The sequence below is a fragment of the Ailuropoda melanoleuca genome, chromosome 8, assembly GCF_002007445.2.
Source record: "Ailuropoda melanoleuca isolate Jingjing chromosome 8, ASM200744v2, whole genome shotgun sequence".
NCBI classification, from domain to species: domain Eukaryota; kingdom Metazoa; phylum Chordata; class Mammalia; order Carnivora; family Ursidae; genus Ailuropoda; species Ailuropoda melanoleuca.
The window spans coordinates 126,148,522-126,169,138 of NC_048225.1; the positions used below are offsets into that span (position 1 = coordinate 126,148,522).

Consider the following 20,617-nt stretch of genomic DNA (forward strand, 5'->3'; position numbering starts at 1 on the left):
GTCAGTCCTCAAATCGATTTCTTGGGTACTCAGAATGACTTGATATTTATCGAGCTGTGTTTAGGGTCCAGGCAAGCTTGGGATCCTCCTCTTACGCCACCATGTTAACTCCTCCCTGCAGACCCTCTTGTTTCTTTTTCTGTCCTTTCCTTTAACTTTCTGGTGGTGAGAAGGCTTCAGATGTACCCTCCTGGCAAGTTTCTTCTACACAATTTCTCTGCCTTGTTGCACACATATTTGATCTTCAGGCAGCTTCTCCGGTGCTGAAAATGGGTTGTACTTGTTTCAGGCTTTATAACCCACACCTTACCATCCAGAACAAGAGAGAGCATCTCATTCCCCTGCCATCAACCCCAGGAATCAGGCAACAGGTCCAATCCTACAGATGTCTGCAGTTAAATAAGTGGAACGGTCACAGGCAAAACTGTGTTTCTCCTCAGAGGGTCAGAGACATCAGCAAAGATCCAGAGGAGTGTGAATTCCCTCAGCCAGGTGATAAGACTTTTAACGAGAAGACCATCAACCATCTCAACTACTACCAACATGTCAGGAAGTAAAAGAACAAAAAGCTATAAATGTGGCATATATTCAACACAGATTTTTATTGAGGACATGTCCCATGCAGGTGAGATTCCTTGCCAAGATTACAAATATTAAAAAGACATGGACATTGTACTCAAGAAAAGAAAAGGGACCTAAGTGGGGGTGAGAAACAAGGGGTGGGAGGTGAAGTGTAGATTTACAAAAGCTCAGCAAAAGGTGGTGAAAATTCTCACCAGGCAGACACTACTTCTACTTGTGAATCAGGGAGGACTCACCAGAGGAAGTGACTTCTGATGCCTGTGACCCATGGAGTGCTGGGACTTCATTTTACACTGAGTTTAATTTTGAGACTTAAGCTCGAGAACCAAGTCAGAACAACAAATCGCCCTAAATTACACTGAGCTTATATTGACAACTGATCGTTAAGCAGAACTGAAGGACAAAATTGCACACAGAGAGTTGCAAGGACGTTACTACTGAGCTGGGTTTAGGTAAGTACTGGAGCCTGGGATGCTGGGATCTCGCCCAGAACGGAGGTCAGTGCATGGACATCTCCAGTGTGTTTTCCTGGGAAGAACAGAGGAGAAGTCAGTCTGCAGCAGATGGAAGTGAGGACAGCAGAGGGGAAGAGAACTAGGAGCAGGAGGGCTGAAGACAGACTGAAAGGTGGGGAGACACATGGGAAAGAGCAGGAAGGTGGCTCCAGAGACTTACCAGCACCTCCAGAGCCACAGCACCAGACCTGCCACAAGCACCAGGGACACTATCACCACCAGGAAGACCAAGCCCCTGGAGTGGGGCTGCTCTGTGGGTTTAGTGCACAGAGGATGTCATTTCCCATCCACCCCGGGTTGAACTGCATCTCCCTAGTCCTCTTTGCTCTTGTCACCCTCTGCATCACCAACTGCCCTTCCTCCTCTCTCTTCTCCCATCCCGCCTTAGAGATGGACCTTCACCCAACCCTCTGCATCCTCCCACATCTACAGGACACTCACCCTCAGCTCTTCCATTTCTTGGATTACTGAGTATTTTAGTCCTTTGTGGTCTGGATTTCCTACAATCCCCAGTTTTTCATCTGGCTCTCCTGCTCTGCTGGAACACCGCTCACCCCTTTCCCTACCAGGTTCCAGCTTTTTCTCACCCCAGTAGAGGACCATGTCCTGGCCTCCTAGACTGCTGTGTCTCACTCGGCAGGACAGGCCAGCTGCCTCCGTGGCTTTCACATCCAAGGACATCTGAAGATACCACGTCCCATCAGCATGGGGCAGGACGTCGCCTCCCTGGGTGCCCCGCTGCTTCTGCTCGCCCCGCATCCACATCACCCACACGGGCTTGGGGTAGAAGCCGGAGACGTGGCACACCAGCAGCAGATGGCTGGGACCCGGACTGGGGTGAGCGGACAGCCAGGCCTCTGGCCTCACTGCAGACACAGGACAGGTATTCACAGACTGAGAGCGTAGGCCTTCACATCACTTTAGATAGACACAGCTTTCCACCTCTAGAAACCTGTCATCATCATCCCCTCTCCCTCTTGGCTCCTTCTTATCCTGAATTTGAGGGAAGGGTACAAATTTATGAGTGCAGAATAGAGAATTATTGGAGGGAGAGACCAGGACTGACCTTGTCGCTGGAGATATGCCTTCCCTGCATCAAGAAGACCCAACAGGAACTGAGGGCAGGTGTCACTGAGGATCTTGTATAGTATTTCATTGAAAACATGATACTGATTGAATAGTGCGCCGACCTGCTGAGCCCTACTTCCTCCTTTTGGAGATGCCAACCATGATGTGTTCTGGAAATTAATGAGATCTGATCCTTGATAAGCAATCTGCGCAAAGCGTACTGATACTTCTCCAAAGTGGAAATCACAGCCTCCTGCGACCTGTACCTGGAAAGGATCTGGGGTAGAGAGACTATGAGTTAGAGGACAGGGGGAGGGAAAGAGATGAAATGACATGAGTGGAAGCCATGATGTTAGAAGCAGAGGGAGAAGGTCAGGGGATTGGAGGGAACGGAGCACAGTTTGGTTTGACGGCAGGTTCACCCAAAGGGGAAGTGGTGGTGGATGGAGGCAGAGGAAGAGGTGAATGATAGAGGAAGGAACAAATGTTGGAGGAGAGAGATGAAGGGTGTGGGCAGAGGATAGGGAAGGTCTCAGTGGGAGAGCTGGGGTAAAAACAATCTAGGTTGAAGGGGTGCAGTGGGTACAGGGAACACATAGATGGAGTTCACTAATGGGATTGAATGGGAAGAAAAGTACAGTTCAAGGAGTCATCACAGAGTGAGGGAACAGAGGGTTTCTGGTTGCAGGCCAGGGAAAGGAATGATGTCAGAAGACACCAATTGGGGACAGGAGACCACATCCTGTGGTCAATGAGAGGAGTAGGTAGTAGCAGAGGACAGGAAGCTTTTCAAGAATCGGGGTCTGGCTTCTACCCTCCGCATAGATGAGTGTGATTCAGATTTATGATGGGGAGATGTGAGGTTCAAAAGCCAGTGGAGGTTCTTTCCTAGGGGAAGAAGGAACTCAAGAAGACACACACACACCAGCCACCTCCAACCCACCCTGGAGGGAAGTGAACTCACATTCAAGCTGCCATTGTCTGACATGGTTATGAAAGATCTGAAGAAGCCTAATGGAATATGTATAGAATATCCTTTCTAGTTCCACGAGTGTCTCCTTACTGAAGTTGCCCTTGGACCAAGGCCACAGGAAAATGAAAGCGCCAGTCTTGCTGTCCCAGCCATGAGTCTGCAGCTCATCCAGCCAAGCTGAGCCTTGATTTTGTGTCCAGGAATGGTTGTAAAAGGATGAGGTCAGGATAATTTGGAAAAAGGTAGGCTCCTGGAGAGCTGTGGGCAAAGAACAGATTGAGGAAGAGGAGGGCATTGGGAAGAAGACAGAATAGAGAAGAAGGTGCCAGGGTTGGGAACTAAAATCTGGAGGACAGGGAAGCCATAGTTATCTCAGGAGATATGTGCTGCCCCAGAACCCTTGTCCCCATGTATGTGCTGAGGAACCCACATCATGAACACATACACAGAGACAAAAATACACATGTTACACACACAACCACACAGAGAGATGCACACATGCACACACATACACACATATACAAACAGGGAAATACAGGCACATACCCACACATGTACACACACATACACACACCAAGATGTACACAGGCACCTACATACACACTTACACACACACATGTTGAAACACACACAAGCACATGTTTACACATCACACACAAAGACTGGCACAAACACACACATGCACACTCACATGTGCACCCACAGGGCGGGGCCAGAGATCTCACCATCTTCACTGTCACCACCTGGGAGGAGAACTGCGAACAACACAAGTTGCAGGAACAGCATCGTATCTGCAGATGTTCTCTCTTTCTCTGACAAAGTCAGCCTTTGACGGTTGTTTTAACAAACCTACCCACACACAGCACCTCTCCTCTGACTTTCTTCTCAACACACCAGCCTTTCCTGATTCTCTGCGACAATGCAAATGTGCTCCTCCCTCAACCCTGGACACCTACTCAGACTCTCACTTCCCCTCTTGGTCTGACTCTCCTTTCTTGTTTCCAGCTTCTCCTTGTCACCAGCTTCCATCCTGCTCCTTGTCCCCTAATTCAGAACAAATCCTGTGTGGCATAGAAAAGTCACCCTGCCTCTCAGGCCTTTCCTTCTCTGGATAGTAACACATGAGAACACACAGGTCCCTGCACCCAGCACTGGAACCTGCTGTCACTCGGTCCTTCCTGCCCTTGTGACACCCCCCATGTATTTTCTTCCCCATCTCACTCCCACCCCAGTCATTCACATCTGACTTCTCACTGCTTGTGTTAAAAAACAAAATCAACCAGGTATATTTGAATATCCAGTTGTTTTTATTAAGTGATTCAAGAATGGGGCAGCACCCCATCTGGCAGGTATAGAGGAACTCTGAAGAGATGTATAAATGGGAAGAGTTTATAGGAAGGAAGTTGACAGAAGAGATAGGAGTGTTTCAGGGAAGGTCACCTTCCCTTAATTAGGAGAGCAGGGGTGTTATCATGCAGATGACCTCCCCTCCTTGCAGGTGGAGAGGCCCCATGTGACAGGGAACCTCACTGGTGCTGACCAGAGAATTCTCACTGATGGATGAACATTTCTGGGGGAGTGGTAACTGTAGTTAGGTTAGGGATTAAGCAAGTTTTCGGTACTTGACCTGGCCTGAGGTGCCATTTGGGGCCAACTGGTCTCTTTAACCGTTGCTCTATTTGCTTGTCCAGACTCCCCCATGATTGCCTGTGTAACAGAACCAGCAACCACTAGTTCGCCATGATTCTTAGGGAGGAACCAGTAGCCATCACAGAAACCACAGGACATTGAAACATCTGAAGAATACTCCTTCATTCTGACTTGCATTCATATATACTCTCTCACCAAACAGTCACTTAGCATCTGCCTGGATCCAAGGACCTTGCTACACTCATGAAAATAGTTTTCACAATGCCATCACTTTATGCAAGGAGCATTTAATTCTACTTGGGAAGAAAAACACATAAACCAAGATCTATATATTCTGGTGTGCTGAGTTACTTTTTCTTTGTTGGTTGGTTGATTTTAAGTTCTAGTACCATTAACATACAGTGTTATATTAGTTTCAGGGGTACAGTATAAGGACTCTACAATCCTATACATTACTCAGTGCTCATCAATATGACTGTAATGCTAATCCCCTTCACCTGTTTCCCCCATCCCCCCACCCACATCCCCTCTGGGAACCAGCAGTGTGTTCTTTATAGATAAGATTCTGTTTTTACCTTTGTCACTTTTTTTCTTTGTTCATTTTGGTTTTTTTCTCAAATTCCACATATGAAGAAATCATATGGTATTTTTCTTTCCCTGACTGATTATTTCACTTACCATCATACTCTAGCTCCATCCATGTTGTTGCAAATAGTAGAATTTCAGCCATTATTATGTGAGTAATATTCCATTGTGGGTACATACCACACTTTTTTTTTTCCATATTCCTCTCTCTATTGGCACTTGGGTTGATTCCATACATGGAGTATCGTAAATAATGCTGCAGTAAACATTGGGGTGCATGTTTCCTTTCATTTTAGTGTTTTCACATTTTTGGGGGTAAATATCCAGTAGTAGGATTATTGGGTCATAGGATAATTCTGTTTTTAATTTTTTGAGGAACCTCCATACTGCTTTCCATCATGGCTGCACCAGTTTGCATTCCCATCAAGTGTACAAGAGTTCCCTCTATGCCACTTTCTCTACAACACTTGTTTCCTGTGTGTTTTTGAATTTAGCCAATGTGACAGGTGTGAGCTGATATCTCTTTGTGGTTTGGATTTGCATTTCCCTGATGATGAGTGATGTTGAGCATTTTTTCCTGTGTCTGTTGGCCATCCGGATGTCTTCTTTAAAGAAATGTCTACTCATGTCTTCTACCCATTTTTAATTGGATTATTTGTATTTTGGTGTTGAGTTGTCCAAGTTCTTTATATATTTTTGATACTAACCCTTTATCAGGTATGTTATTAGGAAATATCTACTCACATTCAGTAGATTCTCCAATAGTTTTGTTAACTTTTTCCTTTGCTGTGCAAAATCTTTTTATCTTGAGAAAGTCCCTATAGTTCATCTTTGCTTTTGTTTCTCATGCCTTTGGAGACATGTCTAGCAAGCAGTTGCTGCGGCCAAGGTCAAAGCGGTGCCGCCTGTGTTCTCCTAAAGAATTTTGCTGGATTCCTGTCTCATATTTAGGTCTTTCATACATTTTGAGTTTATTTTTGTGTATGTTGTGAGAAAATGGTCCAGTTTCATTCTTCTGCATGTAGCTGTCCAATTTTCCCAACACCATTTGCTGAAGAGACTGTCTTTTTACCATTGGATAATCTTTCCTCCTTTGTTGAAAACCAGTTGACCATAGAGTTGAGGGTCAATTTCTGGGTTGTCTATTCTGTTCTATTGATCTCTGTGTCTGTTTTAGTGCCCATACCATACCATCTTAATAGCTTTGTAATACAGCTTGAAGTCTGGAATTATGATGCCACCAGCTTTAGATTCCTTTTTCAACATTCCTTTGGTTATTCAGGGTCTTTTCTGGTTCCATACAAATTTTAGGATTATTTGTTGCAGCTCTGTGAATAATGTTGATGGTATTTTAATAGGGATTGCACTGAAAGTGTAGATTACTCTGGGCAGCTTTGATGTTTTCACAATATTTTTTCTTCCATTCAATGAGAATGTAATGTTTTTTCATTTCTTTGTGTCTTCCTCAATTTCTTTCTTAAGTGTTCTATAGTCTTCAGAGTACAAATCTTTTACCCCTATGGTTAGGTTTATTCCTAGGTATCTTATGGTTTTTGATGGAATTGTAAATGCACTGATTCCTTGATTTCTCTTTATTCTCTCTTATCATTAGTGTATAGAAATGCAACTGATTTCTGTGCACTGATTTTATATCCTGCCACTTTGCTGAATTCCTGTATGAGTTCTAACGATTTTTGAGTGGAGTCTTTTGGGTTTTCAACATAGCATATCATATCATCTGTGAAGAGGGAGAGTTTGACTTCTTTGCCAATTTGGATGCTTTTTATTTCCTTTTGTTGTCTGATTGGTGAAGCTAGGACTTCCAGTACTATGTTGAACAGCAGTGGTAAGAGTAGACATGCCTGTCATGTTCCTGACTTTAGGGGGAAATCTCTCAGTTCTTCCCTGTTGAGGATGATATTTGCTGTTAGTTTTTCATATATGGTATTTAATATCATTTCATATATGATATTGAAGTATGTTCCCTCTATCCCTACACTGCAGAGAGTTTTTATCAAGAAAGGGTGCTGTATTTTCTCAAATGTTTTTCTGCATCCATTGAAAGGATCATATGGTTCTTGTTCTTTCTTTTATTAATGTGGTGTAACACATTGATCAATTTGTGGATGTTGAACCACTCTTGCAGCCCAGGAATAAATCCCACTTGGTCGTCATGAATAATCTGTTTAATATACTGTTGGATCCTATTATCTAGTATCTCTTTGAAAATAGTCACATCCATGTTCATCAGGGATATTGGTCTGTAATTCTCTCCTTTTTTGGTGGGGTCTCTGCCAGGTTTTGGGATCAAGGTAATTCTGGCTTCATAGAATGAGTTTGGAAGTTTTCCTTCCATTTCTATTGTTTGAAACAGCTTCGGAAGAATAGGTATTATTTCTTCTTTGAATGTTTGGTAGAACTCCACTGGGAGGCCATCTGGCCCTGGACTCTTGTTTGTTGGGAAATTTTTGATTCCTGTTTCAATTTCTTTGCTGGTTATGGGTGTGTTCAGGTTTTCCATTTCTTCCTGTTTTAGTGTTTATAGTTTATATGTTTCTAGGAATGCATCCATTTCTTCCAGATTGCCTAATTTGTTGGCACATAATTGATCATAATATTATTTTATAATTGTATTTTTCAGCATTGGTTATGATCACTCCTCTTTCATTTATGATTTTATTTATCTGGGTCCTTTCTCTTTTCTTTTTGATATATCTGGCTAGGGGTTTATCGATCTTATTAATTCTTTGAAAGAACAAGCTTCTAGTTTGGTTGATCTATGCTACTGTTATTTTGACTTCTGTATCATTAATTTCTGCTCTAATCTTTTTTATTTTTCTTCTCCTGTTGAATTTAGGCTCTATTTGCTGGGTTTTTTTTTTTTTTTCAGCTCCATTAGGTGTAAGGTTAGCTTGTATATTTGAGACTTTTCTCATTTCTTGAGAAAGGCCTGTATTGCTCTCTACTTCCCTCTTAGGACCACCTTTGCTGCCTCCCAAAGTTCTGAACTATCATGTTTCAATCTTCATTTGTTTCTATGTATTTTTTAAGTTCTTTTTTAATTTCCTGGTTGACCTATTCATTCTTTCATAGGATGTTCTTTAACTTCCATGCATTTGTGTTCCATCCAAATTTTCTCTTGTGATTGAGTTCAAGTTTAAAGCGCTGTGGTCTGAAATATGCATGGTATAATCTCAATCTTTTGGTACCAGATGAGACCTGATTTGTGACCCAGTATGTGATCTATTCTGGAGAATGTTCCATGTGCACTCGAGAAGAATGTGTATTCTATGACTTTAGGATGAAATGCTCTGAACACATTTGTGAGATCTATCTGTTCCAGTGTGTCATTCAAAGCCCCTGTTTCCTTGTTGATCTTCTGCTTGGATGATCTGTCCATTACTGTGACTGGGGTGTTAAAGTCCTCTCCTGGAGGAGAGGCAAGATGGCGGAGGAGTGGGGGACTCCGTTTCAACTGGTCCCCTGAATTTAGCTGAATATCTACCAAGCCAGTCTGAACACCCACAAATCAGCCTGAGATGTAAGATTATCCGCCCGGAACTCTTCAGGGGCAGAGGATCATCAGTTGAGAGAAGGAAGGACAGAGTTGTGATCGCACGGACAGATATCGGAGGGTAAACAGAATGGGGAGGGAACCACCAGAAGCTAGCCACTAGGAAGTAATATGATACCACAGTGAAAAAGCATCCTGCACCTGGGGACCAGTGATAGCTTGGAGAGTGGTGGCAGAGGGACAGGAAGGGCCTGATGACATTGCTCAAACAGAATCTGGGAGCCTAAGGGGCAAACGCAGGGACCAGGGCAGCCACTTGCATAGACCCAGGGGGCCGGCTGCCACAGCACAGCCTGCACCCACCCAGACTGTGATCGCTCTTGGTTTTGGAGGCACAGGGGGCAGAGACAAGCAGGAGGCTGGGTCAATGACTACTGAGAGGGTCACTGGGGGCGTGCACCGCCTGTGGGGGGGAACTTACAGAGGGGGAGACTGTGTTCTGGAGGGTTCAGAGAGGAGCAGACTGTGGCTTCTCTCCTCTGGGACGGAGGCTTGGGAGTGGACATTTTCCTTTGCTCTGACCCTCTGAAAAGGCATGAAAGCCGCCAGAGAACAAAAGTCCAAAACACCATTTTCCACGGAGCCCAGCCCCTTGATAGGGGGCAGGGCAACTCTGCCCAAGCAAGGTTGCCTGAAAAACAACGGGCAGGCTCCTCTCCCAGAAAACAAGCTGGAAGAACAAGAGGATGACAACCCAAAGGTCCCCATAAAACTGTAAAACTCCAACCAGGGGACTATAGTATATTGAGCTCCTGGTGTTGCTGCACAGCCTATGTATTTCTTAGATATAACTTTTTAAAAAAATTTCTTCCTCGTGTTTCTTCTCTGTTTTTTTCTTTTTACATACTTATTTCAACTAGAGGTTTAATACAACATATTCCATAGTAAGTTTTTAACTTGTACCTTTTCACGCCTTTATTTTTTTCTTTATATAGATAGATACAGATATAAGCATCAATGTAGTCTTTTTTCCCCTATTCAATACTACCTTTACATATGTACCAGTTTTAATTTCCCTGTAACTCTGGGAAGTAGGGTTCTCTAACAAAGAGAACAAATTACACCCAGGAAGACCTGAAACACCCTACCTCACCCACATTGAGAGATTATAGCCCCTTCCCCCTCCCCCCATTCTTGTTCTGAACTTTATAAATCTCATTCTTGGGTTTCATTTTGGCTGGACTTTTTTTGGTGGTGGCTTCTGATCACTCCGAACTTTCCCAGGGTGCACCTTTCCTGGATTCTGGTTGATATTTTGGACTCTGTACACTCCCTCAACTGCCCCTCAACAAAATGAATAGGAGGAGGAACTCCCAACAAAGAAAAGAACCAGAGACAACGGCCTCTCCCTTAGACCTAATAGATATGGATATAAACAAGATGTCGGAAATAAACTTCAGGGTAACAATTATGAGGACAGGGGCGCCTGGGTGGCACAGCGGTTAAGCATCTGCCTTCAGCTCAGGGCGTGATCCCGGCGTTATGGGATCGAGCCCCACATCAGGCTCCTCTGCTATGAGCCTGCTTCTTCCTCTCCCACTCCCCCTGCTTGTGTTCCCTCTCTCGCTGGCTGTCTCTGTCTCTGTCGAATAAATAAATAAAATCTTTAAAAAAAAAAAAACAATTATGAGGACAATAGAGGCTTGAGAAAACCATTAATGGCAACATAGAATCTCTAAGAGTAGAAATGAGAGCTAATCAGGCCAAGCTTAATGCTATGAATGAGATGCAGTCTAAACTAGGTACTCTAACAGCCAGGGTAAATGAGGCAGAAAACGAATTAGTGATCTAGAGTATAAACTGATAGAGAGGAAGGAACAGGAGGAGGCCTGGGGGGAAAAACAGTTTAAAATCCATGAGAATAGACTTGAAGAAATCAACGACATCATGAAATATTCCACTGTCGGAATTATTGAGATCCCTGAGGAGGTGGAGAGAGAGGACTAGAAGATATATTTGAGCAAATTGTAGCTGAGAATTCCCTAATCTGGGGAAAGAAATAAGCATTCGTGTCCTAGAGGCAGAGAGGACTCCTCCCAAGATCAAGGAGAACAGACCAATGCCTCAGCATGTAATAGTAAAACTCGCAAATCTTAGAACCAAGGAAACCAACCTAAGGGCAGTTAGGGGGAAGAGATTCCTTATGTACAGAGGGAGGAACATCAGAGTATGTCAGACCTGTCCAGATAGACCTGGCAAGCCAGAAAGGGCTGGCAAGACATATTCAGGGTGCTAAATGAGAAGAACATGCAGCAGCCAAGAATACTTTATCCATGGGGCGCCTGGGTGGCACAACGGTTAAGCGTCTGCCTTCGGCTCAGGGTGTGATCCCAGCATTATGGGATCGAGCCCCACATCAGGCTCCTCCACTATGAGCCTGCTTCTTCCTCTCCCACTCCCCCTGCTTGTGTTCCCTCTCTCACTGGCTGTCTCTATCTCTGTCAAATAAATAAATAAAATCTTTAAAAAAAAAAAAAGAATACTTTATCCAGCAAGGCTGTCATTCAGAATGGATGGAGAGATAAAGAGCATCCAGGACTGGGAGAAACTGAAAGAATATGTGACCACCAAGCCAGCCCTGCAAGAAATATTAAGGGGGATTCTATAAAAGAGGAAAGACCCCAAGAGTAATATGGACCAGAAATTTACAGAGACAATACATAGAAACAGGACTGTACAGACAATAGGATGGCAACAAACAAATAACTTTCAGTAGTAACCTTAACTTGAACAACTGAAGTGCTCCCATGAAATGACACAGGGTTGCAGATTGGATATGAAGACAGGACCCATCCATATGCTGTCTACAAGAGACTCATTTTGAACCTAAAGACACCTCCAGACTGAAAGTGGAAGGATGGAGAACAATTTTTCATGCCAACAGACCTCGAGAAAGCTGTGGTAGCAATTCTTATATTGGACAAATTATAATTTAAACCAAAGACTGTAAAAACAGATCCAGAGGGACACTATATCATTCTTAAAGGGTCTAGGCAACAAGAAAATCTAACAATTGTAAATATCTATGTCCCCAACATGGGAGCATCCAACTACATAAGCCAGCTGTTAAGCAAAATAAAGAATCAGATCGACAATAATATGTTAATAGTAGGAGATTTTAACACTCCACTCTCAGCACTAGACAGATCATCTAAACAGAAGATCAGGAAAGAAACAAGAGCTTTTTTTTTTTTTAAAGATTTTATTTATTTATTTGACAGAGATGGAGACAGCTAGCGAGAGAGGGAACACAAGCAGGGGGAGTGGGAGAGGAAGAAGCAGGCTCATAGCAGAGGAGCCTGATGTGGGGCTCGATCCCATAACGCCGGGATCACGCCCTGAGCTGAAGGCAGACGCTTAACCACTGTGCCACCCAGGCGCCCCGAAACAAGAGCTTTGAATGACACATTGGACCGGATGGACTTCATAGGTATATACAGAGCATTCCACCCTAAAACAACATAATACTCATTCTTCTCAAATGCACATGGAACTTTCTCCAGATTAGACCACATACTGGGTCACAAATCAGGTCTCAGCCAATAACAAAAGATTGAGATTATGCCCTGCATGATATCAGACCACAATGCCTTGAAACTGGAATTCAATCACAAGAAAAAAATTTGAAGGAATTCAAACACTTGGAAATTTAAGAGCATCCTGCTAAAGAATGAATGGGTCAACCAGGAAGTTAAAGAAGAACTTAAACAGTTCATGGAAACCAGTGAGAATGAAAACGCATAGGTCCAAAACCCATGGGATACTGCAAAGGTGGTCCTAAGGGGGAAATACATAGCCATCCAAGCCTCTTTCAAAAAAATTTAGAAAAATCCCAAATGCACAAGCTAACCCTATACCTAAAGGAGCTGGAGAAAGAACAGCAAATAAAACCTAAACCCAGCAGGAGAGGAGAAATAATAAAGATTAGAGCAGAGGTCAATGAAATAGAAACCAGAAAAAAAACAGTAAAACAGATAAAAAAATCTAGAAGCTGGTTCTTTGAAAGAGTTAATAAGATTGATAAACCACTGGCCAAACTTATCCAAAAGAAAAGAGAAAGAACCCAAATTAATAAAACCATGAATGAAAGGGAGAGATCATGACTAACACCAAGGAAATAGAAACAATGATTAGAAATTATTACCAGCAACTATATGCCAACAAATTAAGCAAACTGGAAGAATTGGACGCCTTCCTGGAAACTTACAAACTACCAAGACTGAAACAGGAAGAAATAGACAATCTGAATAGATGAATAACCAATAATGAAATTGAAGCAGTAATCAAAAACCTCCCAAAAAACAAAAGTCCAGGGCCAGATGGCTTCCCAGGGGAATTCTAACAAACATGTAAAGAAGAAATCATACCTATTCTACTGAAGCTGTTCCAAACCAAACAAAACAAAACAAACAAACAAATAAAAAAAATAATAAAACCAGAAGGAAAACTTCCAAACTCCTTCTATGAGGTCAGCAATACCCTGATCCCAAAACCAGGCAAAGACTCCATCAAAAAAGGAGAATTACAGACCAATATCCCTGATGAACATGGATGAGAAAATAATAAGATCCTAGCTAATAGGATCCAACAGTACATTAAAAGGGTTATTCACAACCAAGTGGGTTTTACGCCTGGGATGCAAGGGTGGTTCAACATTCACTAATCAATCAAAGTGGTAGAGCACATCAATAAAAGAAAAGACAAGAACCATATAATCCTCTCAATTGATGCAGAAAAAGAATTTGACAAAATACAATCTCCTCCATTCCTGATTAAAATTCTTCAGGGTATAGGGATAGAAGGAACATTCCTCAATATCATAAAAACCACCTATGAAAAGCCCACAGCAGATATCATTCTCAATGGGGAAAAGCTGAGAGCCTTTCCCTTAAGATCAGGAACACAACAGTGATGCCCATTCTCGCCACTATTGTTCAACATATTACTAGAAGTCCTAGCCTCAGCAATCAGACAACAAAAAGAAATAAAAGGCATCCAAATTGGCAAAGAAGAAGTCAAACTCGCCCTCCTCACAGAGGACATGATACTTTATGTGGAAAACTCAAAAGACTCCACCCCCAAATTACTAGAACTCATACCGCAATTCAGCAGTGTGGCAGAATACAAAATCAATGCACAGAAATTAGTTGCTTTTCTATACACTAACAATGTAACTGTAGAAAGAGAAATTAGAGTCAATTCCATTCACAATAGCAACAAAAACCATAAGATACCGAGGAATAAACATAACTAAAGAGGTAAAGGATCTATACTCTAGAAACTACAGAACACTCATGAAAGAAATTGAGGAAGACACAAAAAGTTGGAAAAATATTCCATGCTCATGGAGTGAAAGAATAAACACAGTTAAAATGTCTATCCTGTCCAGAGCAATTTACACTTTCAATGCCATTCCTATTAAAATACCACTGGCATTTTTCAAAGAGGTGGAACAAAAAATCCTAAAACTTGCATGGAACCAGAAAAGACCCCGAATCTCCATGGGAATGATGAAAGAGAAAAACAAAGCTGGAGCATCATGTTACCTGCCTTCAAGCTGTAGTACAAAGCTGTGATCACCAAGAGGCCATGGTACTGACACAAAAACAGACACATAGACCAAAGGAACAGAATAGAGACTCCAGAAATGGACCCTCAATTCTATGATCAAATAATCTTTGACAAAGCAAGAATAAATATCCAATGGAAAAAAGACAGTCTCTTCAATAAATGGTGCTGGGAAAATTGGACAGCTACACATAGAAGAATGAAACTGGACCATTCCCTTAGACCATACATAAAGATAAACTCAGAATGGATGAAAGACCTCAATGTGAGACAGGAATCCATCAATATCCTAGAAGAGAACATAGGCAGTAACTTCTTTGACATCAGCCACAGTAACTTCTTTCAAGACATGTCTCCAAAGGCAAGTGAAACAAAAGCAAAAATGAATTTTGGGACTTCATCAAGATAAAAAGCTTCTGCACAGCAAAGGAAACAATCAACAAAACTAAGAGGCAGCCCACGGAATGGGAGAAGATATTTGCAAATGACATTATATATAAAGGGCTGGTATCCAAGATCTGTAAAGAACTTCCCAAACTCAACACCCAAAAAGCTAATAACCCAGTTAAAAAATGGGCAGAAGACATGAACAGACAATTCTCCAAAGAAGACATACAAATGGCCACAGACACATGAAGAAATGTTCAACACCACTAGCCATCAGGGAAATACAAATCAAAACCACAATGCGATACCACCTTACACCAGTCAGAATGGCAAAAATTGGCATGGCAAGAAACAACAAATGTTGGCGACGGTATGAAGAAAGGAGAACACTCTCACAGTGTTGGTGGGAACACAAGCTGGTGGAGCCACTCTGGAAAACAGTATGGAGGTTCCTCAAGATGTCAAGAATAGAGTTACCCTATGACCCAGCAATTGCACTACTAGGTATTTACCCCAAGGATACAGATGTAGTGAAAAGAAGGAGCACATGCACTCCAATGTTCATAGCAGCATTGTCCACAATAGCCAAACTGTGGAAGGAGCTGAGATGCCTTTCACCAGACGAATGGATAAAGATGTGGTCCATACATACAGCTGACTATCACTCAGCCATCAAAGAGAATGAAATCTTGCCATTTGCAATGATGTGGGTGGAACTAAAGGGTATTATGCTAAGTGAAATAAGAGAAAGACAAATATGATTTCACTCAGGTGTGGCATTTAAGAAACAAAACATAGGAGAAGGGGAGGAAAAATGAAATAAGACAAAATCAGAGAGGGAGGCAAACCATAAGATACTCTTAACTGTAGGAAACAAACTGAGGTTGCTGGAGGAGAGGTGCTTAGGGGAAATGGGGTATTTGGCTTTGGAGAAGAATTTTCCTTGTGTAACCTCCTCCACACTCTTCTCTCTCTCTCTCTCTCTCTCTCTCTCTCTCTCTCTTTCTCTTCCTGTCTCCCTCCCTCCTCTCTCTACTGTCTTAAATCAGGGCTCCCTCTCATCCACAGCATTCATGATCCATTTCTCCCCCAAGTCATGTCTCTGCACCTCCTACCTTCCGTGACGTGGCCTCTTCTCTGCCTCTAGCTGTGCCGTCTGTTCTGTCAGTCCTCAAATTGATTTCTTGGGTACTCAGAATGCCTTGATATTTATCGAGCTGTGTTTAGGGTCCAGGCAAGCTTGGGATCCTCCTCTTACGCCACCATGTTAACTCCTCCCTGCAGACCCTCTTGTTTCTTTTTCTGTCCTTTCCTTTAACTTTCTGGTGGTGAGAAGGCTTCAGATGTAACCTCCTGGCAAGTTTCTTCTACACAATTTTTCTGCCTTGTTGCACACATGTTTCATCTTCAGGCAGCTTCTCTGGTGCTGAAAAATGGGTTGTACTTGTTTCAGGCTTTATAACCCACACCTTATCACCCAGAACAAGAGAGAGCATCTCATTCCCCTGCCATCAACCCCAGGAATCAGGCAACAGGTCCAATTCTACAGATGTCTGCAGTTAAATAAGTGGAACGGTCACAGGCAAAACTGTGTTTCTCCTCAGAGGGTCAGAGACATCAGCAAAGATCCAGAGGAGTGTGAATTCCCTCAGCCAGGTGATAAGACTTTTAACGAGAAGACCATCAACCATCTCAACTACTACAAACATGTCAGGAGGAAAAAGAAGAAGAAAAATCTATAAATGTGGCATATATTCAACACAGATTTTTATTGAGGACATGTCCCATACAGGTGAAACACCTTTCCAAGATTACAAATATTAAAAAGACATGGACTTTGTTTTCAAGAATCCTAAGAATTAGAAGGGACAAGGGTCCTAACTGGGGGTAACAAGTGGTTGGAGGTGAGGTGTAGATTTACGAAAGTTCAGGAAAAGGTGGTGGAAATTCTCAACAGGCAGAGACTGCTTCTACTTGTGAATCAGGGAGGGTTCTCTGGAGGAAATGACATCTCATACTTGTTCTTCCATGCAGGTGCTGGGGCCTCATTCCATTCAGAGATAAATTTGAGGTTTAAGTTCCAGACCAAGTCAGACCAAAAAAAAAAAAAAAAAAAAAAAAAANAAAGCTAAATTACACTAAGCGTATATAGACAACTGATGATTAAGGAGAAATGAAAGACAAAGTTGCACAGATTGTTAAAAGGACATCACCACTGAGCTGGGTTTAGGTAAGTACTGGAGCTTGGGATGCTGGGATCTCACTCCAAGGGGTGACACTGCACTGAGGACTCCACCGTGTTTTCCTGGGAGCAACAGAGGAGGAAGTCACTCTGTAGCATGTTGACATGAGGACTACAGAGAGAAAGGTTACTGGGAGGCGGAGGGCTGAGGACAGGCTGAAATGTGGGGAGACATGTGCGAAGAGCAGGAAGGTGGCTCCAGAGACTTACCAGCACCTCCAGAGCCACAGCGCCAGACCTGCCAGAAGCACCAGGGGCACTATCACCGCCAGGAAGACCAAGCCCATGGAGTGGGGCTGCTCTGTGGGTTTGGAGCACAGACGGTGTCACTTCCCATCCACCCCGGGTTGACCTGCACCTCCCTGGTCCTCTTTGCTCGTGTCACCCTCTGCCTCACCAACTGCCCTTCCTCCTCTCTCTTCTCCCATCCCTCCTCAGAGATGGACCCTTCGCCCAACCCTCTGCACCCTCCCACATCTAGAGGGCCCCCACTCTCAGTTCTCCATTCCTTGGTTTACTGATTTTAGTCATTTTTGGTCTAGAATCCCTAGCAACCCAAATTTTTCATCTGCCTCTCATCCTCTGCTCTAACACCAACCACCCCCTTTTGCAGCCAGGTCCAGCTCTTTCTCACCCCAGTAGAGGACCATGTCCTGGCCTCCTAGACTGCTGTGTCTCACTCGGCAGGACAGGTCAGCTGCCTCCCGGGCCACCACGTCCAGGGTCACTCGGAGATACCACGTCCCATCAGCATGGGGCAGGACGTCGCCTCGCTGGGTGCCCCGTTGCTCCTGCTGACCCCTCATCCACATCACCCACACGGGCTTGGGGTAGAAGCCAGAGACGTGGCACACCAGCAGCAGACGGCCGGGACCCGGACTGGGGTGAGCGGACAGCCAGACCTCTGGCCTCACTGCAGACACAGGACAGGAATTCACAGACTGAGAGGGTAGATCTTCACATCACTTTAGATAAACACATCTTTCTACCTCTAGACACCTGTCACCACCATCCCCTCTCCCTCATGTCCCCATCTTATCCTGAATTTAAATAAAACTTTGCAAATGTATGATTGCAGAATAGAGACTTATGGAGGGAGAGAGCAGGACTGACCTTGCCGCAGGAGATATGCTTTCCCTGCATCAAGAAGACCCAAGAAGAAACGTGGGAGGATGTCATTGATAACCACGTAGTACTGATTGAATAGTTTGCAGATCTGCTGAGCCCTACTTCCTCCCTTTGGAGATGGCTGCCATGTCATGTTCTGGAAGTTCACAAGATCTGATCCTTGATAAGCAATCCTCAGGTAGCATTCTAATGTTTTCCCAAAACGCAGCTCACAGCCTTTGACTACCTGTATCTGAAAAGAATCTGGGAAGAGAAATTGTGAGTTACAGGACAGGGGAAGTGAAAGAGATGAAATGAGATGAGTGGAAGCCAAGGATGGTAGAAGCAGAGGGAGAAGTTCAGGTGATTGGAGGGAATGAGTAGACTTGGGCTTGAGGGGAGGCTTAGACAAAGGGGAAGTGGTGGTCACTGGAGGCAGAGGAAGAGGTGAATAATTGAGGAAGGAATAAATGTTGGAGGAGAAACATGAAGGTTGTAGGCAGAGAACAGGGAAGGGCTCAGTGGAAGAGCTGGGGTAAAAACAATCTAGCGTGAAGGGAGAGCATTGGGTACAGGGAACACATAGAGAGACAGTGCTGCTGGAATTGAATGGGGAGAAAAGTACAATTCAAGGAGTCAGTCCAGGAAAGGGATGGTCATGGGAGGCACTAGTGGGAGACAGGAGAGCACAGCCTGTGGTCAATGAGAAGAGTGGGAAATAGCAGAAGACATGAAGCTTTTCAAGAATCACGGTCTGGCTTCTACCCCCCAGCACAACTGGGTGCAATTCAGCTTTATGATGGGGAGATGTGAGCTTTAGAAGCCAGTGGAGGTTTTTTCCTGAGGAAGAAGGAACTCAAGGAGACATACACACCTGCCACTTCCATCCTACCTGCCCATAGGAATCGGAACTCACATTCAAGCTGCCATTGGCGGACATGGTTATGAAATATCGGAGGAAATCCAGTGGAGAATATATGCAAGGACCTTTCCTGTTCCTTCAGCTCCTTGTTGCTGAAGTTGCCCTTGGACCAAGGCTGCAGGTAAGTGAAAGCGCCAGTCTTGCTGTCCCAGCCATGAGTCTGCAGCTCGTCCAGCCAAGCTGAGCCTTGATTTTGCGTCCGAGAACGGTTGTAGAAGGATGAGGTCAGGATCATTCGAATGGAGATCGGCAACTGGAAATCTGTGGAAAAAAACAGATAGACTGGAAGAGGAGAACATTGGGGAGGAGAACATTGGGAAGGAGACAGAAATGAAAAGAAAGTGCCAGGGCTGGGAACCAAAATCTGGAGGACAAGGAAGCCATAGTTGTCTCAGGAGACATGTGCTGCCCCAGCTCCCTGAGCTTCGTACCCAGCTCTCAGAGAAGCACACGCCTTGGGTTTGGGGATGCTCAGGAAGGAACCAGGCTGGCACTCTCCCTCCCCAGGTGTGTGCTGGGGAGACCATATCACCAGTGCACACACACAGAGACATAAATGCACACATGTACACACACACCATAAGTGCACAGATGTGCATGAGCACAAACATGCATACACAATCCTACAAACTTACAGAAAGTTACATATTCTACCAAGCGAACCTACACGTGCATATGTACACAAGTATACAAAAACGGAGACACACATACACACACGCACATGTACAAACCCATACACATATTAAACCAGACACATATATACAGACAAGCACATGTACACAATGACATACACAGACTTGCACACTCACAGACACACACAGATGCACACAAGGCATCTGTGCACGCAAACTCATACATACTTACACACACATATGCACCATACAGACACACAAGGGCACAAAGACTGGCAAACACACACACACATGCACACTCACATGTGCACCCACAGGGCAGGGCCAGAGATCTCACCATCTTCACTGCCACCACCTGGGAGGAGAACCACGAACAACAAAAGTTGCAGGAACAGCATCGTATCTGCAGGTGTTCTCTCTTTCTCTGACAATGTCAGTCTTTGACGGCTGTTCTAGCAAAACTACTCCCACACAGCCCCTGTCCTCTGACTTCCTTCTCCACACACCAGCCTTCCCTGAATCTCTGCGACAATGCAAATGTTCTCCTCCCTCAACCCTGGACACCTACTCAGACTCTTGCTTCCCCTCCTGGTCTGACCATCCTCTGTGGCCTCCAGCTTCTCCCTGTCACCAGCCTCCATTCTGCTCCCTGTCCCCTAATTCAGATGCTACAGAACAAGTCCTGTGTGACATAGAAAAGTCACCCCACCTCTCATGCCTTTTCTTTTCACCCAGTCAGTAACCCATGAAAACACATGGCTCCCAGCGCCCAGCCCTGGACCCCGCTGTCACTCTGAGCCTCCTGCCCTGTG

General features: G+C 44.1%; 2 protein-coding genes across 5 annotated transcripts in view; both read right to left on the reverse strand.

The window, feature by feature from the left end:
- Window positions 1–563: 563 nt before the first annotated feature.
- The window catches only part of LOC100471155 (T-cell surface glycoprotein CD1a), a 30,186-nt gene continuing 10,132 nt past the window's right edge, over window positions 564–20,617 (reverse strand). For 2 of the 3 annotated variants that reach the window (XM_034667335.1, XM_034667336.1), the window contains exon 6: window positions 604–1,110. In XM_034667335.1, the coding sequence (XP_034523226.1) occupies window positions 1,017–1,110 (94 nt within the window). In that variant the 3' untranslated portion in view covers window positions 604–1,016. Of the gene's footprint in view, window positions 1,111–1,257; window positions 1,349–1,684; window positions 1,964–2,163; window positions 2,443–3,129; window positions 3,397–3,863; window positions 4,055–20,617 lie in introns of those variants that run through there. The other variant, XM_011217683.3, reaches the window with a different exon arrangement.
- On the reverse strand, window positions 17,022–20,289 carry LOC109488341 (T-cell surface glycoprotein CD1a-like). Of its 2 annotated transcripts, none has more exons than XM_019793617.2 (6): window positions 20,143–20,289; window positions 19,168–19,434; window positions 18,258–18,515; window positions 17,779–18,057; window positions 17,355–17,445; window positions 17,022–17,207 (listed from the first exon to the last, which is right to left on the reverse strand). In XM_019793617.2, the coding sequence occupies exons 1-6, from the start codon at window positions 20,201–20,203 to the stop codon at window positions 17,129–17,131; spliced, it is 1,035 nt and encodes a 344-aa protein (XP_019649176.2). In that variant the 5' UTR covers window positions 20,204–20,289; the 3' UTR covers window positions 17,022–17,128. The 2 variants fall into 2 exon arrangements, with proteins under 2 accessions (XP_019649176.2, XP_034523230.1); XM_034667339.1 differs by having other exon boundaries at window positions 19,144–19,434.